At 38.5% G+C, this 26043-nt stretch overlaps 1 protein-coding gene across 1 annotated transcript in view; it reads right to left on the reverse strand.

Moving 5' to 3' along the window:
- oprm1 (opioid receptor, mu 1) overlaps nucleotides 1–26043 on the reverse strand; it is a 28466-nt gene that overhangs the window by 573 nt on the left and 1850 nt on the right. The window contains exons 2-5 of the mRNA XM_044373448.1: nucleotides 4353–4702; nucleotides 1730–1905; nucleotides 738–916; nucleotides 346–546 (exon numbers count right to left, since the gene is read on the reverse strand). Of these exons, the coding sequence (XP_044229383.1) occupies nucleotides 346–546; nucleotides 738–916; nucleotides 1730–1905; nucleotides 4353–4702 (906 nt within the window). The remainder of the gene's footprint in view (nucleotides 1–345; nucleotides 547–737; nucleotides 917–1729; nucleotides 1906–4352; nucleotides 4703–26043) is intronic.

The following is a 26043-nucleotide window of genomic DNA, read 5'->3' on the forward strand; positions in this document are numbered from 1 at the left end:
GGAACGGAGCCTCCATCCTGCATGTCTGATTAAGACAGAGTTGAACTGCCTGCATAGTTTGTTGACACTTCTAAAGATATTTTGCCACACAGCTGAACAGTAGGCTGCCATTTTACCATGAAAAATAATTGTAAGGAACATCTGCAGCTAAAAAGCAGTTTAACAACAGTATTCCTGGTCAAACTATGGCTTCTTTGTTTCAATACATGAAGACACAGGTGCACACACATTACAAAGATTTCCTGAGGCCTGCAGGTATTTTTTCCCAGGAAACAATAGCAGATTTTGGCAAGAATTCCTGGGAAATACCAAGATCTCAATTCCCAGTATACAACCCTAGTATACACATAGACACTGACTACCTGTTGATTGGATCTTTCTCCTGTGTGTGCACTGATGTGGTCACGTTGTGGGGGCTTGCGGCCAGTGGCTCCGGCACGGGATGAATTCTGCATCTCCAGCACCGAGGGACTCGGTGTGCAGAACTCACGGAAACAACGCTTGAAGTTCTCATCCAGGTAGCCATAAAGAACTGGATTCAGACTACTGCAGGGGGCAAAAATGGTCAAAAAGAGATGAAATCTGCTTCTCATAGTTAACTTCTGAGTAAACTCACCAACCAAGAAAATTAAGCAAAATCTCACAATACTTAAAAAATCACTTGAATTTTTAGGACTAATAGTTTCAGTACTTAAGTGGATATGCAGTATTTTCTAAGGCAACTGCTGGATGCGTACCTGTTGGTGTAACCCAGGGCGATGCAGAAGTGCCAAGTGATAGTCTGCAGCGTGGAGCTGGGGATGTTGATCAGAGCTGTGATGATGACAAAGATGTGGATGGGAGTCCAGCACACGATAAAGACGGCAACCACCACCAGGACCATGCGGGTGATCCGACGTAGGTTCCTGTCTTTCTCCTGTTAGTGTGAAGGATATAGGTGTAGGTTCAGTGTTTTGAATGAGTAGGAGTGCAAGATGAGTGTGGGAGGACAGAAGGAGAAGAGGAAATGCAGGAGAAGGCAAGGTAGGACAGAGGAGAGAGGAGGATAGGAGAAGGAAGGAAATATAGAGGGGTTAAGGAAAAGGACAGGGGATTTAGAGAAGGGATAAGGGATCGTGAGAAAAAGGATGATGGAAGCAGAGACAAGTGGTTAAGAGAAGTGCAGAGGTGGTTGGATAATGAACAGGGGGAAACCCGTGGAAAATCTATAGGTGGAAACAAATCATCTTTATTTTCCATCTAAATACATCCTCATTAGAATGTGCACTCATTTTGCAGCAGTGTATGGTAATTATTTTTTAAAACAATATTGAGTGTGAAATGATTGTTGTTAGGTCATTTCACCTTCTACTGCAGTTAATTAAATCTCAGTCACAATCTCAGGCTTCAGTTGATTTTCCCTAATTGCTTTTGCTTGAGAGCAACAAGTGCACCGTTTTTACATGCGTGCTCTGGCCAGCCTTCTATTCTGCTTCACTATTCTGAGATATACAATCAATTTGTTATTCAGTAAATAACGTGGTTAATGTGGTTAGTTATTCAGTAAATAACGTGGTTAATGTGGGTCACTGGTAGACCCAAGCTTTTAGAGTTTCACAGAATGCTTACTGAAGCTTGCATTCTCTTCTGCATTTGATTAAAAGCCTTCAGCACAAAGCGTAGAAGATAACTCATTGTACGCACTGATTGTGGCTCATGTTTGTAAAAGAAAAACAGATTTTTCTTTTACCTGGGAGCCCGACAGCATGCGCACGCTCTTGAGCCGCAGGATCATGAGGCCGTAGCAGACGGTGATGATGAGAACGGGCATGATGAACGCAAATATGAACACGCAGATCTTCAGCAGGGTGTCCCAGTACCAGGGGGGGTGGGGGAAAATCATCTTGCAGTCAACAATGCTGGTGGCTGTGCAGGGTGAGAAGACACATATGCACACATGTTCACATCCCCACAAACATTCATTTACATGCACATGAGCGATTTCACAAGTAGTTATTTTTATCCACTTTATTTTCCCTATAAATTAACTTCATCTGTGCTTCCTGCCTCTGAAATGTGTTTATTTAATTTGGTTGTACAAAATGCAATCAAATGCAGTGTTGCAGTGTTTATTGATGTATTTAATGATTACTTTCATTATGGATGTAATCTATCAATTATTCCTCTGTTTATCTGATCAATCTTTGACTCTACAAAATGTCAGGAAATCGAAAAAAAACTGCTGACATGTTCAAGTTATTCATTTTGTCTGACCAACAGACCAAAACAGAGAAAAGCAGCAAATCCTCACATTTGCTTAAGCTGGAATCTTATAAATTACTTAAACCTGCTTAAAATTACTTAATGATGGATTTTGAACGATCCTATTTACAGATCCAACACTTTCAAAGCAACATTAGCATTCATTTGAAGTCGTGTTTGTGTCCACCTGGTGAATATAAGTGCAATATTCACTCTCATTTTAGGTTTCCACCAACCCCTAAGGGAAATATCACTGCTAGATATTACATTTTCTTCATCAGCTACTTGCTAATCTCCCATAAGGTGCCAACCTTGAACCACAATTTCCCATCGAGTCTGTCTGTTTGTTGCATGTCAATCTGACAACTAGAGGTCAATTTTCAATCAGATACAGGTTTATGAAATTACTATTCTCATTGGGTTAAATTTCTTTCTTCCTTAAAGTCCCTTAGAGCATATTTAAAAAAAGGCTTTAGCTTTGTTTTTATAATCCTATTTTCTAACAGTGTGACTTTGTTTTTCTTTTATATGCATGCATGTACATTATACAGGTAGAGGTAATCAATAACGTAATCTAGGCTTTGTTCCTCCCCCCTTCACATTGATTTTTTTCTTGTTGTTTGGGTGTATTGATTGGCTTGTGAAAATAAATAAACTCAAACTCCCCATCTCTCTCATCCTGTCATCTCTGTCCCAAGTCTCTAAAAGACATAAAATGCCCCAAAAAATATCACTGTCATGTCACTACCACTGATGGATGATAGGATACGTGTTATGAATGTATTTGGTGTGTTTATGCAAGCTATGTTTACCCTATCAGAGCTGTGTGTATTAAATGATTGATCTGGCGTATATACTGTATGCAGGCAGTCTGTTTTAAATGTCTTTAGGCCAGTACTGTATGTGTAAATGTGCTGTCTGTGTGACTATAAGATGTTGGTGAGTATGTATATGCATCAGAATTTCCTTTTGCTGTTGATGAGTACATCTGACATGTAGTCATTTATTTAGACATAAAGTCAATAACTAATGAATTCACCACTCTTTAACGTCAAACAACACAAGGGGGGTCTATGTAGGTCTGTGTCTTTCTTACGCTCTTTCACCAAAATGTTTTCAGCCAGCTGCACAGAGATAAACTAAACTCCTTTGTGAAAACTAAGTTTTGTGGAGCTACAGCAACAACATCTTTAAGTCTCCCTCTGAGTGACAACATCATGGTGTCAGCAAATCTTTCATTACTCTCTCTTCTCCAAACAGAGCTACAATCACACTTGAGCAATTTCAGAGGCAGTTTTCTCTCCATTACCCAGTAGGGTTGAACAATTAATCAAAATTTCATCGAAATCGCAGTATGACCTTCTGCAATTTTCAAATCGCAGGAGGTGCACTATTTGTTAAAGGTGAAATGTGTGTCAAACTACCATTTTAAATTAAATATCATCATGCTGCTGATATGCCCTGGCCTCTGCATCATATCTAGACTTAAGAAAACATTTTTGTTTAGTACAGTCGAAATAATTGCAATTAGATTTTTTCAAAATCGTTCAGCCCTAGCAACCATTTATATTAGTCACCAGCCAGCTATATAGCATTTTATCTGAGAGCATTTAATATTTCTTTTTCCAATTACACAGAAAAACCTAAACAACTCTCCTGGGCTGTCTCCTGTTACACAGCCTGCCAGAGTACATAATTACTCTGAAATGTAGAGAACGAGCTGAATAAGTCTTCCTCCTGTTTTGTGCTTGCAGTTTTTAACGAGACCTTGTTGACCTCTCTGTTTACTAATGAATAAGAGAGAAATGAGCTCCTTTCACAACCCACCAAGTTCATGTTCGTTATGCATAGTCGCTACTTGAGGGTCTGATGAATGCTACTTCTTGAGGTCATCACTTTCTCTATTCAATTCTTTTAAATCTGTTGGATGAAATTGTTATTTTTCTCCAAGGATGTTTCCAGGAGAACTTATCCATTTCTTTTATCCATGAAAGATATACGTACATCCAGTTATCTATGTGAAGTGCACAATTCCTCTAGACACAATAAAAGCTATTGTAGTGTATTTGGACGGTTGTACTCGGCAATGACGCGTGTGTGCGCATGCTTACGGGTGACAGTGGTGGAGGCCATGAACATGACGGGCAGCCCAATGGCAGAAGAGAGAATCCAGTTGCAGACGTTGACAATCTTGGCATTGCGCGGCGTCCTGAAGTCCAGAGCTTTGACTGGGTGGCACACAGCGACATAGCGGTCGATGCTCATGGTGGTGAGCGTGAAGATAGAGGTGAACATGTTGTAGTAGTCGATGGACATCACCATCTTGCACAGCACGTCCCCAAACGGCCAGGTTCCCATCAAGTAGTTGACGCTCTGGAATGGTAACGTGCTGGTGACTAAGGTGTCAGCCAGGGCGAGGTTGAAGATGTAGATGTTAGTGGCGGTCTTCATTTTGGTGTATCTGCACAGAAAAAGGGGGGGGAGATCAGGGAGCAGGAGAAAAGACTGGATTCAGCTGAGAGTTTGAAATATTCCATCGTAAAATTATGTCTTCATTTAGGACTCAATTCAGAAGCGTGTGCTTCCCCTCTTTCCAATAATCTAGTTATATGAAGATACAGACCATTTCCTGTAAGATGCACACTTAAATGAAATGGCATTTAGAGGTCATCTCCCTTGCTGAATTGCATGTAATAGGATTTTGATCTTGTAGCTATCCAAAGAAACCATGTACTTTTTACATAAACTGAAGAATTAAATGTTGTTTTATGTTGTTTTAAATTACTCCCACTTCTCAGTTGTGGCAGGAAAGCAATAGCATGAAAATAAGGGTTGATTTAAATGCTGTGCATGTTTTGACATTTACTATTAGGTTATGTGTATGTTTAAGCACAGAATATTGCAAAACAAATTAAAAACAAGTAATTTTTAATTGATTATGAGAGTGTTAATGTAGATGTTGACGTGTCAGGTTTAAACCAATCTGTAGTTTTCATACTTGACAACTTCATACTTTTCATACTTCATCCCTGAAACTCCAATACATGCCTTGTGCATGTCTGCTAATACAAAAATGATCATTTTTTTAAACATAAGTAGGACATGATAGTGGAAAAGTTGGAGAGAACATACAAATGAAGTTTTGTCCTTAACATAAAGAAGGACACAAGTGAAGCACAAAGAAATTATTCAAATGTGCTCAGTTTATTTCTACACGGGAAGAGCCTTCACTGAACACTGCTGTCTTTTCAACATTCAACATGTTCTTCCCCTGTTACTTAGTTATGCTGCAATCATAGCAGAAGGCGCTGAGCAAAGTCTCCTGGGAGGTTTTGTGAATATTTCAGGCCCCCCTGTGTCAGCAACCAGCCCATTTTGTAATAGCAAACATCTAGTCTAATCAGCTCTAATCGCTCGGTTTAAAAGATAATCCCTACAGGAGTCCCAGACTCCTTGAGGTTTTAAAAAATATCACAGAGAAATGACTTTCCTCTGGTTGTTTACAGACAATATTGTGCAAATTTCACCATGAACTGTATGATGTCCTGAAAAAACAGAGTTTATTTTATATAATTCAAATACTAACAGCTTGTTTACAACTCAGGCTTTGGCACAGAAACCAAATCTGAAATGAAGGAACACAAATTTGCTAACAGTAAAATACACTTGATCAGAATGACTAAAAATACACTTATTTAAGGTGAATGCAAAAGTCAGGTCCACTTTCCACCTTATTGTCTGACAAGACAAAGACGTTTGTCCTCATGTAAACCTGCGTCTCACTCTGCCACGTAGCTTTTCGATGTTAAACATCGAAGGGTGAATTTCTAGGAAGATCCAGTACAGTATCACAAAAATGTCCTTTCAATCAACGTGGTGGAAAATTGGGCAAAGAAGAGAGACAGTTGAGTATAGAGCATTGAAATGTTTATAGAAAACAGAAGAAAGAGCATTAGCACAGAGGGGAGGATGGAACACAGACGATTGAAAAGGCTCGACTGTTTAGAGCTCTTGTCAGCAAAGAAATATGGCGTGTTTAGCGGTCGCTGTCTTCATCGCAGTGGTTTATCTTGCATGTTATAACCCACACCCCCAAGAAATATGTAAAAAATAACAATCATAGTCCAGTTAGTCTGATGATTACGACACATTTACAGGTGGCATCCAGTGTTCATGGGAAACATTTAGTAAACATACAGTAAATATGTATTTATGAGTAAAAACAGGGGTGGAAATTAAAAAGTACATTTACTCAAGTACTGTACTTCAGTATAGTTTTGTGGTACTTGTATTTTACTTGAGTATTTCCATTTTATGCATCTCAATACGTCCAATCTACAACATTTCAGAGGGAAATATTGTACTTTCTACTCCACTACATTTATTTTACAGCTTTTACTTTCAGATGAACATTTGACACAGTGGATAATATAACAAGCTTTTATAAATACATTACACTGTGTATTACTAACTATATTTGAAGTAGTTCAAACTGTAACAGTAACATGCTGCTTTAATAATCTAATGACATATATAATAATATATCAGTCAGAGGGACAAAACGAGTACTTTTATTTTAATACTTTAAGTACATTTTAGTTGCAAATACTTGCACTTTTACTTAAGTAGGATTTTTCATGCAGGACGTTTACTTGTAATGGAGTATTTTTACATTGCTGTATTGTTTAAGTAAAGTAGTACTTCTTCCATTACTGGTGAAAACAGTGTGAAAAGTTTGACCACAGCCCGCAGCCTGAGACCACATTTGACAAACCCAAATTGAGTATGGCATACTCATAAAGCGGCTTTTGTTTTTTAACGTTAAATGAGAGAAGGATCTCAACAGCTGGGTCTCCCAGTTATGTCAATATCCCTATGAGCAATTATAGAGCTCCACAGAATGGCATTACACAGTAAAGAGCTAATCAACCCAAATAATGAAGCAATCCAGGAATAAGTAGATTCTCCCAGTGAAAGGCACTTCTATTCTACTGTCATTTACTCATTTTGCACTTAATAGGTTCAGATGGTATTTTTTATCCATTTATCTGTAAATTACTACAGCTTCTCTTAATTTAATTTCCAAAACACAGCAGTGATTGTACTGTTGCTGCACTATTTCAAGTGACGACTACTTCGACATATTCCTGCTGTTAGGTTATTGAATTAATCTGAGTGACAATGATACATTACGCCCAGTGGCCTTCACTTTATTAAACCTCAACTGCCATTCTACCACCGAGGTAATTTACTTCTGCATTGTTCTAGCACCCTCCTCAATAATCCCAAATCCTCTTAACAACTGGGGATGACAGTTAGTTCATTAAATTCTGATTAACTTTAACACTGACAGCTTAGTGTGTTTGTTATTTTAGGCTTTATTTGTACGGGGACCAACGAGACAGCTCGAGAGGCAGTAAAAGCTGTCACCCTACACTGAGTAGTGAACTGGTGCTGGAGGTAATTTCCAACATCCCCTTATTGACTTTGAGAATGTCGTTAACATTGCTGCAGATGATAGCTTATGTTTCTCCTATGTGTGTCGTATGCCAGAGGCTTACGTATGTACATCGCGCTGTGTGGAGGTGAACGGCCTCATCTTGTCTAAATTAGCTGAATGAGTAATTTCATTAATGAGTTTTCAGCTTTAATTTATTCTTTGCCCTTGAGGTTTTGTCACACTGATCACCCATTTATTGTATATTGCTTATTGAATAAAAGGATTTCTTTCAGTCTTAATCAATTAGATGTTTGAAACCTGGTGTACTTCTAAAGACAGTGGGAATTAATTATTTTGCACTGTACACATAATTAGATTCCTGCTGGCATATTGTGTTAAGCCAAATTCTGTGATCCCTCCTCAACCGTGATGAAGAAGCTGAGGTATATTTCATTTGTTGACCAAGTGAAAAAAGTGGAACACTAGCCATAGAGAATATAATGACAGTCACCAGGGTAGCTACAGAGAGTGAGAAATGAACCAATACTAGCTTCGTACCATTCCTTGACATCCCCTCTCCTTTCTTGGACCTCCATGGACTAGCCGCCTACAAGGCTGCCAGCCGCAGCCTCAGGTCCAAGTGGGGTGAAACCAGCAAGAGGTTCAAACAGATGAGGATTGAGACCTCTATGATACTCCAGTGGAGGTAAGTTCTCTACATCGTATGTTCCTGAAAGTTGTCACAATCCATGTTGGCTTAAAATGACTGATAGTGATAGTGATGGTCCACATGTCAATATGTTTCTGTCTCATGTAACCTTGCCTCCCTCGCCCCACCACGTCCTCACATAGTCTGCATTCAAAACCACCTACTATATATACCAGCAGTACATACTGATTTGGCCAAAATGTAGCATGTAGTATGCAGTATGCAAACAAAAGCAAAATCTGCAGTATGCCTAAAATATCTGAGTGTTGTATTGATTTGGAAAAAATCTCCAGTATGCATCGGACCACTCTACGTCACCTACTTTGTCCCACAATGCAAAGTGCTGGAACGGTCACAAAACACGGCAATTTCTGAAAAGGCAGACAGCAACACGGTGGAGCTTTTGAGCCAGCTAAAAGCTGTTGTTAGATTCCCAATATGTGCTCAGTTTATCCAAATAATGGCTGTTTGGAAATTTGTTGTGATGTTTCTGGAGCTGTGAGGAGCTGCTGGCTGGGTGAGACCGGCCAGTCACTTTGACCGTTACCTTTTTTTATCTCGCTTTTCAAACCCGGAAACCGGCTAAGCCTGGCCTAGCATACTGCAAATTAAATCAATTGAACAGTTTCATACTGCATACTACTATGAAACATAGTATGTGGTATGCAGTACCATACTCTGTAGTATGTAGTAGGTGGTTCTCAATACAGCCGTATTGTGTTATCAAGCCTCCACTCCTCCCCACATCACGTTTTTCAAATGTAATAAGCAGGAGCCAGACAGAAATGAAAAGTTAAATAAACTGTCCATATTTCACTCCTAAATATTCTTTGAGGATTTGCTAATTACTCAACACAACAATAACTAAAAACATGAGGATAATGTGTCGGTTTTGCTGCTAACTTTCGAATTTTGTTGTTGCAGTTGGAAATGTAGCTAACACTCCTAGAAATTACGTTTATATAGTACTGATTTCATGTGCCACATCAGTTTTGAGGGAAACTTACAGTAACTTACAGAAACTTACAATAATTTATTTACCATGGGAAGTGCTTCATTTTATTATAACATAGAAGTTGTGGGGAGGTGATCGCTCAATTTTCATACCGGGGCTTTGCATCCAGACTTCAGCCTGTAGGTTCAGGCAATAAAAGCACTTTGGTTGAAGGAAAAATTGGGATTTCAGTTAAATGATGACAAAGTAAACATGTTTTGTGACATGTTTTAAGACACTGTTGACTTATATGTATTATTATACTAATATTATACTTATATTATAATAATAATATGATAATAATATCTTTATTTATATAGCACCTTTTAAAAACAGAGTTTACAAAGTGCTTTGACAGACAAAGCAAAGACAGTACAGTGCAAAGCAAAGACACGACACAGAAAGCAATAACAGGTCTGACCTTAAGACGACAGCAGCAGAAGACAAAGAAAAACAATAGAGATATGATAAAAAGATTAAAAGACAATAGAAAGATGATCGAAAGACAACATTACATAAAAACAAGTCTGTAGAAAAATAGGTTTAAAAGAAGTTACTGATTCTGCGAGCCTTATCTCCTCAGGCGAGTCGTTCCAAAGTCGAGGGGCCCTGATGGCAAAAGCACGGTCACCTTTAGATTTAAGCCTCGACTTTGGAACAGCCAGAAGAGCCCCACCTGAGGATCTAAGGCTGCAGGCTGGTTCGTATGGGGTCAACATATCTGTTATGTAGCTTGGAGCCAGACCCAGACGTGCTTTAAAAGTGATCAGTAAAATCTTAAAACCAATTATAAAACGAACAGGGAGCCAATGGAGAGAAGCCAGGTTTGGGGTGATGTAATGTTGTCTGTTAAAACCAGTAAGAAGCCGAGCTGCTGCGTTCTGAACTAGTTGGAGACAAGAGAGGGATTTTTGTGTTATGCTGGTAAGGAGGGAGTTAGAGTAGTCTAATCTGGAGAACATGAAGGCATGATTTTTTCAAGGTCAGGGTGGGAGAGCATTGGCTTAATACTGGACATGGTTCTTATTTGGAGGAAGCAGGACTGGACAACTTTTTTAATGTGTGGTTTGAAACTTAAATCTGAGTCAAACAGTACTCCTATATTTTCTGGCAGTGGGCTTCATGTTGGTGGATAGAGGACCAAGACTGAAGGGTTTTTTCGGATTAGGGGGACTGAACAGTATGATTTCTGTTTGTTTGAGTTGTTGAGTTGAAGAAAATTTTGTGCCATCCAACAGTTGACATTGCTGAGACAGTTTACAGCAGCAGCTAGGCCTCTTGGGTCACCGGGTCTCAGGGGAAGGTATATCTGTGTGTCGTCTGTATAGCAATGAAAAGAAACGTTGTGTTATTGGATGATTGTATGTAGATGGAAAATAAAATTGGACCTAAAGTTGAACCTTGCAGTACACCACTGGTAATGTGGGCTGTGGAAGAAGTGAAGTTACCGATGGTGGGTGATAAGAATAAAACCAGTGTGGTCTACTGTGTCAAAAGCTGCACTTAGGGTCTAAAAGAAAAAAAATTGCGCTCTCCCCCCCTTTCAGCTGCTAAAAGGAGGTCATTAGTTATCTTGAGGAGGGCAGTTTCTGTGTTATGTAAAGCTCTAAAACCTGACTGAAATTTCTCAAAGATATTGTTTAGACACATAAAAGCTAAAAGCTGGTTTGAAACAACTTTTGGGTTTGTTGCCTTATATCCATGACTTTTTCACCTAAGAAATTTAAAAACCTCTCACACATCTCTTGTGAGGCATCAATAAAATGACGAGGGGAGAGGGTGGTGACTGAGTCTATTATTTTAAATGAAATACTGGGGTTATAATGATTTGCTAAAATTAAACTCGAAAAAAATGATGTTTTAACTTCTTTAACTGCCTTTTGATTTGATTTGTCATTACGTCTTTCCAGATCTCATAAAATTCGTATAAACTTGTTTTTTTCCATTTGCCTTCCTTTTTCCTACAGTCTCTATTTAATTCCTTGGTGGATTCATTTAGCCACGGTTGCACTTCTCTCTTTGACTTTTTATCCTTGTGGGGGGCAACAGAGTCCAAGACAGACTGACAAGTGTGATTAAAAAGAGAGACCAGCTCCTCTGTATTACAGTGAGGACTACAGGCAGCTAAAAAGGCATTAGTAAAAAGCTCAGAAAACTTGCTTTGTGATCAGACACACAGATATCCTTAATCTCAAAATTGTCAGGGCTGAGACCGCTGTATAGAACTAGGTCAAGAGTGTGAATGTGTAGGTTCTTGTATTGCCTGGATGTTAAAATCACCTAAAATGAGAATTTTGTCATGCTTTGACATGAAATGGGATAGTAGTTCGGCAAACTCTTGGATAAAAATATTGTTTGGCTTGGGCGGTTTGTAGATTATTAAAATGATTACAGGCTCTTTAGAGTGTACCATAAACCAAGGTGTTCAACAGAAGTAAGATTACGATAGGAGTGCATTTAAAATCATTTCTGTAAATGACAGCAACCCCCCACTCCCCTGCCTGACAGTTGGGGTTGATGTAAGTGTGTAAAATCAGGGGGGGGTTGCTTCGATAAGAGGACTGCAATCTCCCTCAGATAACCAAGTCTCTGTGATTATAAAAACGTCCAGGTTGTTAAAAGTAATAAAATCATGACATAAAAAAAGACTTGTTATTAAGGGATCTGATATTTAAAAGACCAAAATTTACGGGTTTGGATTTAAGAGCAGGGGTTAAAAGAGTTTGCCAAGGGGCTTGGATTAAATTGTTATGATTTACAGCAGCGAGGCGTGATGATGAGCCAGTTACAGAGAGTCTATGGTGGGAAGTAATGGTCTGTATGGGGAAGGTGGTAGTGACAGATGAAGCCTGTGGGGGGGGGGCTGGTAGGGCAAAAAGGTACTGTGAGCTGTTCCTATAGGAGGAGAAGAAGGCACTGGGCAGGGGGTGTTTGATGTAAACAGTCATTCATGTGGGGCAGACTGGACAGCGTGCTGCATGTTAACTGCAAGCATTTGGCTACACATCCAATATTTAACCAAGACCTCCATCTAAATGTTTTTAAACGTAAACATAAAACATTTCAATCATGCTTTAGTTGCAATAAGTGAATATTGTAGGAAAACAAATTAAAGAAACATTGTTAGTGAATGTTTTGCCAACGTGTATGACCATTTCGCAATTTTGCAGATTAAAAACATTCCCTCATTATGTTGATTAAAAATGTGATTTGGGTGGCATTTCTTTCTGTAAAAACACATTTGCTATATTATAATTAACAGAATTTCTAAGAGATAGGGTCTCTTGTGCACAAGATGATGTTGTAGATACCCACCAGCAGACATTTCATTACATTTTAAACACTTTGAGAAGCTGTGCATGGCTTGAATGTGGCTTTGTGTTGTATTAATTGATACCATACTGTTGCAAAACAGATATTACTGACAACATTATTACTTTATCAAGTGTAAAATTAATTTTCATGCCAGTGGTAATCACTTGATAAATATCATTCATAAAGAGGATACAGCTTTCCTGTGGATTGGTTTCTCATTTTGGAAGAAATTTCTTGACTATTCCACATAAACAAAAGATAAGGACATTATCTCACATCTCAGTAAACAAATAACAGATAAAAATGTTTACAGCAAACAGAAAAAATGATAGTGAAGCCACAGAAAGGTTAGACAGGAGTAAACATCTGCAGAGAGCAAACATCCATTATGCTGCTTCTGCAAATAAAAAAGCTCGACAACAGAAAATAGTTCCATCTGCCTCACCACTACCTTGACTTGCTCTTTTCCTGGACCACTGAAGCAGAGGCGGCAGAAAGATGTGCAGTAATGGACCTTAAAATCATCAAAACAGTCCTTTCAGTGAAATCATGTATAATTCAGGGCCTTCCATCAACCCATTAGCTGTGGTTCCCACCTGGGTTGGTGAGATGCTCTTTGCTCCTGTTTATCATCTGTCTTTAATTCTCCTTAAATGAGAAAAAAATTGTTTGATTATGACGGTAAATTAGCTTGGATGCTTTATTCAAACATCCAAATCATTTGGCACATATGCATTTACACAACTGTGTCAGTGAAACAGTGTTAATGTTTTCATATGAATACATTTACATAAAAAAGGCCCTCAGGACAGTTGAGGATTGGTTGTTTCAAAATACGCACAAATTCAACAGAGCTTAATGTGACCATCTGGGCAAAATTATAATTATGATAGAAAATACTTCAATTTACACCTGCTCTGACCGAGGACCACATGATCTTACATGTATGCTGCATGACAAATGATTAAAAGAAAATTACAATAACCTCTAGTCTGGCTCCCTAATGAGTCTCATCTGTTGCTGAAATTGTAAAGTGCAAACACAGAAACAGCTATTTAATTGGTCAGGTTTTTTTTTTTGTTTGTTTTTTTTAATTAATTAATTTTTTGAAAATACAGCATGGATGTTTTCCGCTTGTAAAATGAATCTGTTTCTCATATTTTATACACAAGTGTAACCAATTGGGAATGCTTCTTACAATTTTAAGTATGATCACATTTTCCACTTTTACATACATATTTAGAACACTAAAACTCTCTGCTGGTGGCAGTAATTGCTGCAGATGCTGTCTCTGTAATTGGGAGGAACCAGGCTGAGCTATTTAATAACAACGGATGAACATTGGCCCAATTATTTCTGGCCGCCAATAATGTCTGAGCCTTGTTTCCTTCTGGTTTGATTAAAGAAACACAGAGAGAGTGAGTAACATGAACATATAAGGGACGACCAGAAAGGAAAGAAAATGCATTTTGCCCACACAGCATGTTCCTGTTTCAAAACTGTACACGGCATGAAGCCGTCCAAATGTGCCTGAATGTTAATTAGTTGTTAACTGTCTGTCTTCACATGTGAGGATCTTGCTTCACCATGGCAACAACTGTGACCAGCCAGACAGGAATCTTATGTAGGACATGATTATAACATAACATAATAAGGAAATAATGACGCAGAAAGAGAACGCTTGCCTTGGCTTTTATGTTTCTGTGTGGATAAAGCTCAGATTTAAAGCGATTTAAGCGACAAGAGAAACCTTTTATTTCTTTGTGTCCAAATATCATATTAGATAATACCCATGGCATGTATGTCCTGTGTTGTTTTAAAGGTTTGGTCGAACATTCGGGTGTTTTTCTGTGTGTATATATTCCTGTATTGGCATTATCAACCACTGAATATTACCTCCGCTCTTGTATAAATCAGTTGACACAAACCTAATTCATTTTAGTTTAAATATGTTAATGACACAGTAATAAAACATAAAAGCAAAGTCATTTCATTTGTGTGAAGTGTGATAGAAAAATACAAATTGGATTAGGATTTATTATAGTTTCTTGTTAGTTGGTCTGGTCAGTTTTTGTCGTCTTTTGTGGTGCTTGATGTGTCAAACTGATATTTTTGGTATGCTAACAGATTTTAAGAGACTAATAACTTGGCAGGACATTTAAGGCTACTACAAGCATCAGTATGAGTGTTGTGTATCTATAATTGGAACAAACCTGTAGTGAATCAACAGACTTGTCACCATATTTGAACAATATGTCAAAATGAAATCTACACACTCATGGTGAACAGTCTGGAACCAAGCTGATTCATCTTCATGGTTCTTGTTGTACAGCAAGCTAAACATAATACATCATTAGCGTGCAAAGCTGACCAGTTTATGTGCAGCCTTGTATATGATTCATGGACTGCTGCTGGGTACAGATAAACCATTAAACCCTGGTTGCAGAAACAGAGGCTGCTCATGTGAACAGACATCTGTATGCCTCTGGCCGATGACGCTGTCCATGCACGCTGTGCCTGATGGATTGGGATGCACAGGGTGTGACTGTGTGCATGTCTGACTGCTGGGTAAAGACTGATAGGTCCGTTACCATGGCAAGCAGTGTTAGGATGTTGAGGTTTGTCTGTCTTCACTGCATGTATGTAGTATTTATGTTAGGAGTGTGCAATATGGATAAAATACATGGAATATTATATCTAGATATCAATACATATTCAGTATCATGCTTTAGTACATCATCTGGTAAATCAACTTGCAAACTGTATGGATAAAAACACCAGACTAGAATATCTGTTTTTGACTATATCCAAGCTAATAAATTAAGGTACTTCATCACACTGCTGATCATTGCTGAGTTGCAATATTGCCAAAAATAGCCACATTCATCACTGATATTAAAAGGACAGCCACTGTGGTATAAGCAGTGTGGCAAAATCTCACAAAGGTTGACAAGTGTATATTGTTTTGTTGTACATACACTTGCCGAGCAACTTATTAGGAACACCCATGCAATCTAGTGCAATCCAATACAACAGCTCTGTAATGAATTCTACTTTTATGAAGCTTATATATTTTCAGTTTTTGTTGACGTTGTCAGAAAGGTGATAATTCTACTTTATGTTTATCATTGAGGTCGCAGTGGGTGGTGTTAAGTACCGGAGTTAAGTTGTTATATTGAAAAGTGTTCCTGATATTTTGCCCTTTGAATGAGAAAGTGTGTCCAAACTTTTGGCTGGTACTGTACAGTATATCACGGATGCTAAGAGCACTATAACTGCCCTTTCACTGTGACTTTAAATAAACACTCAGCATCTGTTTATGTTTGCTGCAAGCAACAGGTTTAAATGGCTAACTGTGCCAGTGAAATTTTTTGCAAAATGAGTGGTTTGCAGGTGTGGTTTGAAAGTTTCTATAGACAGACTGATATGTATATGTGTTTTCTTGCAGTGAATTGACATTGTCGAATAAACACTGTGAATCCATGCTGACTACAGCTCTGAACAACAAACTTTTCAGATCTACCTTTCAAGTCAACACGGAACAAGTTTTTGTTACTCACAACAGTGGTTTTCAGTGGAGTATTCCTTTAAATTTGGCTCTCAGGGGGTTAATTCAAGTTTAATATAATTAAGTTAAGTTTAATATATATATTATGTATATTATAATATATTATGAATGATAATTATTTACAATGTGCAACATAAAAGGTGAAGTAATTTATGCTTCAATTATCACCTAATGGAATAAAATGTTGAGTTTTACCATGTAATGATTTGTCTTCAAACCCATAAAACATGTTAAAAATAATCTTGGAATATCAGACATTAGGTTTATTAATTGTATTGGTATGTTGGCTGTATGAAAGATCCTCAGAGTGACATGGCTGCGAAAAGCCAAAAATAAAAACAGCAGGGACATGGAACTGAAAAGCAGAAAAAGCTCATTAATAACACATATTTCTCTCATGTCCTAGCCTTTCGTTGGCAAAAACAATGAGCCGATAGACTGAAATCAGTACCAGGAGACATTAGGGACAGTAAATAAACTACTTCTCTTTTTAGTCTTTATGACAGCTGATACTTTTTGCTTTTCTGTTAATCCTGTTAGCAAACCACATTTCCTTTGTGGTATAAGTGGAATTTAAGTGCTAAAATTATTATTTTAACTCTCTTGGGAATCATTTCAGTAAATGGAAGTTATAAAAGCCACCGCTGGGAAGATGCTGCAGTAGAGATCGATCTCTATGTGACCCTTGGTGAGCGCACACATCATTAAATTGACCTACACAGTGTCAGAGGTCATGACAGACTGATGTTGAGATATAATGTTTATTTTGATGGTAATAAAAAGCTTATAGAAATGAATTTTAACCGACTCAATAGTTAGCTAATAGTTGAAGAAAGAACAGTTAATACTAGAGCTGCATTAACCTTTTTTTTTAAAACAGTGAATCAAATAATACACAGTTATGTGGTAGGTTTGCTGGCACCGAAAGCTAGAATATGAGATATAACAGCCAATATAACTAATTGCAGATACATTGGTATTGGTGTACATGTTGGCTGATAAATTACAACAAATTGAACTACAGAAGTGCCAAAGATATGTAGTAGTGAGAGTAGTGAGAAGTTTATTTTTCAAATGTAAAACATCCTGCCTTAAACATTTCTTGTTTGCAATTAGAGAAAGAAAGACAGAAAATTAATATCGGCTGATATATAATTATCAGATATTCTAAACTCTCAAATATCGGTATCAGCCCCAAAAATCCAATCCAATCCAATGGATTGGTCTGTAGAATAAACACACTGTGTAACTGTGTGCTACCTGTCCAGAGCAAAACAATAAAGAGCTGAAGTAAAGTCAAACATTTAAGCCAGAAAGAGACAGAAAATCTCTCAGGAGGTGGCAAAAAGACCAAAAATGGACTAAAATGCCAGACAGGAATCTTATGGAGGACCAAATGGACCAAATAGTGGCAAAGGAACTAAACTAGAGGAACTAAAGTAATTAAAATTCCCCTTTGTGCATTCTGTGCTTCTTAATTTTTAACATTAAGAAACCTCAAGAAATAGCCACCCCTCATCATTCGTCAATATTGATAGTACTTCCTTATTTTGTGAATGAGGTGGTACAGAAGTTGAAACAGTTGTGATATTTGTGTTCATTGATCAATCAGTGATGTTCAGTGCAGAAAACTCTGTTAGTTCCTGTAAAATTTGAAACCTGTAGTTCCTCCAGTTGAAAGGCAGATAAAGCCCCTGAAAACTTGGTCTCAAATTTTAATTATTGCTCTGTAATAGTAAATATTTATAACTAAAGTAACAACAATTTAAGTTAAAATTGGGGAAAAACATGAAACCAATCTGCTTCATTTGCTTCATCAAGACTGGATGGGTGTAGTTTGATCAGATTTGATTGACAACATAAAGTAACAACACACAAATATTGCTGAATCCTGATTGGCACTTGGAAATTACAAAAATGTCTCATGTGAAATAACCAAAACTGTTCTAACAGAAGAATTTTGTGTCCATGTAGGATTGCATCACTCATAGAAAGAAAGATGATTGAGAAAATGGGTTTTCAGGGTCTTTAACGGTTCGTGGTCCCTCGTGAAATTTCCTGCTTTGGAGCCTAATGCATTCAACAGGTGGACACAAAGTGCACTCCAAAGAGATGCTCTTGCTCTGCTTCAAATAAATGTGTACAATAAGTTGCCAGCTGTTTGCTATTAACCATAACAGGCTCATAAGCTAAATGCTTATGAGCTAAATGCTAATGAAATGCAGTTCTTCATCCTTACATTGAGTATGTTGCAAAAAGGTTTGCAAAAATATGTTATTTCAGGTGGTTGACAGGATGATGTAGATTTCTTATTAAGGGTTATGTTAATATACTTGACTTAACAATAATGGCTCCCTCAGTTAAAAAAGAAATAAAGAAATCAAGGACTAAAAGCATATAATAAAGTAATTTGGGAAGATTTCCTGAGGCACCATGTTGAGTGGGTTGTGATGGATTCTCATTGAGGTTTAGAATCCACTTTAAGAGAAATGGGATTCGATTCAAACATGCAAAGAGAGATTCATGGGTTTTCTGTCGTCAAAGAGCACTTCCATATCCCAGCTGGCCGCTTCATTAAACACTTTCAACTTTTCATCATCACAAAAACTGTGTTGTTGTCATAGAAACTCAGTGGGTGATGACATTATCAAGTATTTGCAACCCTTGGTTTGAAATGATTATGCTGTGTTGTTTTTGTGTGTGTGTGTGTGTGTGTGTGTGTGTGTGTGTGTGTGTGTGTGTAAAAGACATCATTTAATGATTGATAATTTTATCACATCAGGCTCTATTTTAGCAACACAATCACAAAGACAAGCACAAAGCACAGGGTCATGTATTCACGCTCAATGAGAGCGTAACCAGGCGCACCGGTTATTTCCATTCATAGAAGTACCTGCGATATGTGCAAAAGGGCTGGGTGAAGTGGAACAAAAATAGGTGATTAATTACCATCCTCTCAGCCAAAAGGACCAAAGCGGCTGACAAAGTGTATTTTAGGATCCAGAAAGTAGCAACGTGTTGCACTGGTGGCATTAATCAGTTTTATGAGCCATGCATGAGTTCTTCCTCTCTATTACATCCTGTCTCTCTCTCTTCTAGTTTGCCTTGTGCCCAGTTTAAACTTTCCTTTCTCCACTGCTCTAATCACTTTACCATTAACCTTAATAGAATGAACCGACAGACAAACAGAGAAACCAAAACATACGCCAGACAAATAAAAGAAAAACCTGATGAACTACATTGTTAAACAAACAGAAGAGTGTATGTTTGCTCGGGCCTTTATGCATGTATGTGTATGGCTGTACGTGTGTGTGTGTGTTTGGATCAATATGCTTGCCTGAAATCAACTAATGCTGCCATTTCCTGAGCTGTCTTAGAACATCTGCCATAACACGCATACACACTGAGAAACAGATGTGTAAACACACACACACACACACACACACACATACCACAGACACATAGAACTGGCAGATAAATAGAAAAAGATGAACAGTTATAAATCCAAAAGTCAGAGAGACAAACAGCTCGACTGAATGCATTTCCTACTGCCAGACAGAGACTAACGGACAGTCTTGTGATAGATGTGTTGCTGTGAGGGTCAACGGGCTCATGGTGATGCGTTCATGCAAGCTCACATACACACACACACACACTTTCCATGTTATGGAGGGTTAGAGACAGAAATATGCATGCATCTATAAACAAAAATGCACGCATGCACAGTGACAAACCCACAAACAAGAACTCACACCAACATTTCACAATTAATAGTTTTCAGTTACAGAAGCCGCAAGAACTGCCGAGTTGCCACTACTTGCCACTACATTGCATTCAGATAATCTGGGTTTTTCTTACATTCAAAAGTATTATTGTAGAGCTGCAACAATTAGTCAATTAATTGCTCAACAGAAAATTAACTGCCAACTATTTTTATAATCCATTAATTGTTTTTATACATTTTTTAAGAAAAATGCCAAAATTGTCTTGTTCCAGCTTCTAAAATATGAATATTTCCTGGTTTCTTTCTGTCTTCTTATGACATCAAACTGCATATCTTTAGGTTGTGGACTGTTAGTCTGGATAAAACAGTTAATTGAGAAAATAATCAACAGATTAATTGATAATGAAAATAATCATTAGTTGCAGCCCTAGTATCAGCTACAACATTCCTCCAGGTGTTTGTACACATTTCCTTCTGTCTCAGTGTGTTGATTTGCTGTCCAGTCCAGTTCCAACACTTAATCAATGTTTTAAATGCGTCCCCAACAAAATCAATAAAGCCAGTTAAAGTGGCATACTTCCATGTCCAACAGTAGTGGCGTTTCTTTCTTGGCTATCAAACACAATTTCCAGTACATGCGGCGGAGGCCAGAGAGGGGTCGTGTTTTTGTTGCTATGCTGTTAACAGGATGGTTGGGTTGCATGTGTAGAGGAGGAGGTGGGATCTGGGGGGATTGTTATTCCTAAAAGTACAATTCTGCTCTATTTTTTCACGTTCTGACACATAATTTGTTTCTTTGCTCCACATTGTTACTCCTCCGCAGAAACATGCATTCACTGACGGAAACATACAGCAAGAACATCCATCAACAGAGAGAGGTGACATATCGGAACGGTTCTGATTGACCTGACTGAAATTGATGCAGGGAGATCAATATAATATACGACTCCAGTGTCGAGAGGGTGGGGGGACAAACTCAGCAGATGTTCAATTGATCTAGAGTTACTGTAAAAGGTGTAACACAACCCTCTTCATGCACACAGGCAAAGGAAAGAGGTTGTGCAAACTGCCTGTTAATTGATACAAATCATCCACAGACGTGACCAGACACCTCGGACACTTACTAGCACGTTTCTCTCTTTCTATTTTCATAGCTGCTTCCTTCTACAATTTTCAGTAATAATCCATACATGAAAATTCATCTACTGTAATATACCGCCAATCTGTACCACTTAAAGCAATCATCACTGTCATAATTAATACAACCTTCAATGATTTTGGAGCATGTATATTTTATTTCAGCCCTGAATGCAGTTGCATTTCAGTATGAAAATTTATCTATACCTTCGACAAAAAATTCAAGGCAACTGAATATTCAGTGTTACAGATTAGCAAATTTCATTTTCATTTTTTAGTGAAATTTATTTAAATCAAGGACTAACTATAAAGTGGGAAATCAATGAAAAAATCAATTATGCTTTAGAAAAAGATCAGCTGAAATGTTAAATATGTGTTATTTCTATTTAACAGGCAGAAATATCCAAAACAACCAGTTAAGATAGCGGAAATTGTTATCAAGTTGTAGCTTTGCTGAAAAGTTATCATGTTTTTTGTGATTTTCTGTTATTTTTATACTGTTATGATGTCAGATGTTAAACATGCTCCTTACAAGCCAAAAGCCCAGGCTTCAACCTGCTCTGAACACTTTGTTTACAATGTAGCGTCTACTTCCTCCTCATGATGACGTCAGAATAAAATGTTGGCAGTTTACGTTTCTGTGGTTAGCAGAAATGGTCAATGCCAATGTTTTCTTCTGGCGGTTAGGTTGCATCAGGAGGGGGGCTTGAAGAGACTGGAGCTAAAATGGCTAAAAAGGTTTCAGACAAAGGCTGAATTGAGGGGTTGTGTAAAGCATCAGTATGAGATAAATAAGGGGTTTTTAAATGTAAATCATGCAAAGATATTCCAGTGGAGCCCCAGAATATAAATATAGACCTGTAAATGTGCATAATACGTTCCCTTTAATGTTTTGTTAATTATTTGTGGGAATAAGAAGATTGAGCCACAAAAAATAAAAACCTAACCTAAAAGCCACAATTTTTCATCTGGCAATGACAAGCAGAACAATTCAAACTTGGCCTAGTTGAGAGATGCTTGAATTTAGTTTGCAAAACACTTCAAACAGCCTCCAAATTGGATTATTGAAATCACAGTGACATAAATCACACACAATACACAAACACTGCATTATGCTGTGGCCTCATTGTGATTCATTCCAATAATGGCTTGCCATCTCCGGAAATATGACAAAAAGAAATGGGGAACCAAATTGGCCAAACCCAGATCCTCGGTGACAATCCTCGGGAATGTGGGAGGGGGGGTAGAATTGTCAAATTGATTTATCAGACAAATCTCAGATAAGTTACTTTGAAATGCCAGCCTTCATGATGAAAGACATGTTTAACAGTACCTGTCATAGCGTATACAGAGTAGAATCAGAGAAAGTGAGTGAGTCACTTCATAATCGACAGATGGACAAAAGAACCGAGAGCTCCCATCAATCATCAAGTAGAGAAGAGACAAAACTCTGTCTTTTGGTCCTTCCTCTTTCATTAATCATCTTTTCATTCTTCTGTGACTATCACCTATTTCATCTTCCACTTTATTCTCCGAGATGTGACAAATTCTGAAGTCCTTACAACTTCATGTAACTGGCCGTGAGTGAATGACTTTCCTCTGTCTTTCTGTCTTTGTCTTCATTTCTTTCTTTTGCCAAATTCAACAGAAAGTCTCCTGTTGAATCCAGACCGACAGCGCTGTAATTCTCCAGCAGTGTCCAATTGTGTTAAGAAGCCCATAACTCTCTCACACAGACAGACACTTACAAACAGGAAGGACAGTCTAATTGCCTCTATGCACTCTCTACTCATAACTGGCTCCCTAACAATAAATTAAATCCTGGACCATCCTGTTGTGTGCAGATACACACATTTAGTAAAACCAGCATGCAGAATTCCTTCCCTCGAGTCTCACACTGCGCCGTCAAACTCTTTAATACTGATAATAATGGTGATTGTTAAAAATTCAGGCAGCTTTTTGGTAAACGCACAAGCAAAACAATTAATCTTAATTACCTGTTGATTGCTTCATTGTTGCTGGGGGCAGAGGTTACAGTCTGAATACACTTTTCTTCACTCATTCTGTGCCAGGTGAGTTTGTCAAGCAAACAAAGTAATTGCAGCATAAAATCCACAGGCCAGCAGCAATTATTGAGCTGTCATTGGTTAATAGCACTGAAGGCCATAGTGCACAATAGGTACATGTTCAGCCCTGTGAAAACAGCTGCTACAAAATAGGTCAGAGCATGGGGTCTCAAATGTTTACAAGCTGTGAACAGGTAGGAAAAGGATGTGCCAAGTACTACGCACAGACACACGCAGTGGAATGCAACTCTGAAAGGCAGAAGCTATTCAGGGATTGTAGGAAGTTCAGATCTGCTGCTGCTGGTTTAAATCCACAGCTCCTCTGTGTATACCTGGAAAAAATCTATATGCTGGATGCTCCTGCGCTGCCTTAGCCACTAGTGTGAATAGCCACGTCGGATGTGTATAAGCTCACATCTATTATACATGATGTTCGTGAATAGACATGAAAGGTATCCAGATTTACTGAGCAACTATTATCTTTTCACAAGTCTGTGCCATGAAAGAGATGATTTAAAACAAAGTCAATGATCTTGAGGGATGATTTGCGTGCATTTTTACTGGGTAAAAACATTACGCATACACAGTGACTAATTAGTCTTAATGAGGGAGACGCCATTCCCTTTCATCCCTCACAACTCACCTCTTCTAATTGAGGATTAATGGTTGCCAGGTGGTGACAGCACATCAATAGACTGCAGGTTAGTCATTTGAGACTCAGCCTGAGAGAGACCCCCACTATTTGTCACATCAGGCAACGGGAGCTAAAAGAAACCCATTAGAGAGTGGCATCAGTGAGGATCTGTGACATCAGTCTTGTGAACCAGATTGTGTTGACTCTCATCATCTTTCATGCGACTGGGTTCAAACTCTCACGTAAACAGCAGGGGCACAGATGTGTAGAAATTATTTTGACGTCAGACAACAGGGTCATGGAAAATGTGCCTCATGTGAAGAGTGACAGCATTGTATACTGTCATGTTTGTTGTACTGCTACGTGCAGGTTCAGATGTTTGCTGTTGGGAAATGAGAAAGCATCCAAAGTGTAAGAGATGCCTGCTGAACATGGCTGATCAGGTACAGCTGCTCATCTAGCTGGATGGGGGGATGGAGGCAGGGCTTTTGGGGGGAGGTAGTGGTGGTGGTGGTGGTGGTGGTGTGACAGGAAAGGAGAAGAGAGGAGAGTCATTTTGCTCTCATCATGCTCAAAACGCCTCCCAGTGTTTCCATGGTAGCATGAAGCACTCTGCACTGGCGACATATTCCATGTGGAACCCATCGATTTCTGTTCAACCGCAATTGATTTTTCCAATTGAGCGTGCAAATCTCTGACCGTGTTTATTTGAAGTTTGCGGATGTGCGTGTGCAACGAGTAGATACAGACAGAGAAGGATGGGGAGATAAAGAGTGAGAGAGAATGCTTTATGGCTTTAAGGTTATCATTACTCAGACAGTAAGGGGGGAAAACATCTCTCATCCACTGCTGTCTCTATTTAATCTAGCAAAATGGCATTCAAGGCTGCGACTGTAAAGTGGGGACGGAGAGTTCAAGACTACATTTCCATTTACAAGTAAATATCCACTGTGTGTCATTACCCAAATGGCTGTTCAATCTCAATCTGCCAACACACAGAGAATAGACCAAGAGATGGACAGAGATAGAGAGAAAGACAAAGAGCTCCATGAATGTTAATGACCCTGTTTTCAGAAGAACTACAGACACATCTTTACCTCACTCCCAATTCCCTTAAAGCTGCATTAGTCGAGCTGAAAAAGTTACAAAAAACTTTTTTCGGTTACAACCATACACACAGTTATCTGTCAGTATCAGGATTGATGCCCATTACCATTGAGAACAGGAGGGAGACGGGTGAGTCGTCCTAAATCTGTTCCCACACAACAGCCAAGGCTGAGCGAGCTCAAGTAATGTCCTTCATCATCTATCATTTGCTTTGTTGACAAACTGCTTTAGAATAAATAATACAAACCTATATACCAACTCATATATCATGATCTTGTACTTTTGCCAGACAGCTACAGACATATATCCCCTCATTAAAACAATGCTGGTGCATAACTTGTATTTCAAAAGGTGATTTCACTTCCCATTTGCTCTCTCTTTGTTTTCCACTACATCTTGTTGCTATGGAAGTGCCAGGGGGGCAGATCTGGCGTAAGTAAATTAGGATAGAAAACATCCGGCGTAGATGCAGAAAACATCCTGCAAATGTGCATGCATTCTTCAGCAAAACAAAACTACTGGGGGAAGCACTAACACTCAAGGGGATGATGTGCGCAGTCTGGCAAATGAGCATTTATTTGATACTGCATCTCTCTTGGAAACAGTGGAGAAGTGAGGAGAATAATAGGTGCAACCAAGTGATGAAATGACATGATACAGTATATTATACTAGTAATGAAGAGGTAAATCAAAATAGAGAAGTCTTTCAACACTCTAAATTCACTAATAAAGTGGAGGCATTTCAATTTCAAAGCCATTAAGGCACCTGTCTGACAAGTTCAGCTCAGCAAATCCCCCACTCGGCCACTCTTCACTGACTCCATCAGACCAATAAAGTGGGTAATCACAAGGTGGGAAAACGAAGGGGAGCACCCTCACCTTTATCTCAATCTTCCTCACTCCTTAAATGGCTCGCAACTTGATCAATCTCCTCCCTGAAACTCTCCACACACGTCCAGCTTTTTTCATCCAGTTCATCTCTCACCTGTTCTGTCCTCATTTCGCTCCTCCAATCTAGTGCTTTTTATTACCTGAAAGAGCCTCGTCCGGAATGATGTAGCACTAGCCGGGGAGGATTTAACTTATATAAGTGTTAGATTTTTCTTGT

This window comes from Thunnus albacares, chromosome 14 (genome assembly GCF_914725855.1).
Source record: "Thunnus albacares chromosome 14, fThuAlb1.1, whole genome shotgun sequence".
Classification (NCBI taxonomy): domain Eukaryota; kingdom Metazoa; phylum Chordata; class Actinopteri; order Scombriformes; family Scombridae; genus Thunnus; species Thunnus albacares.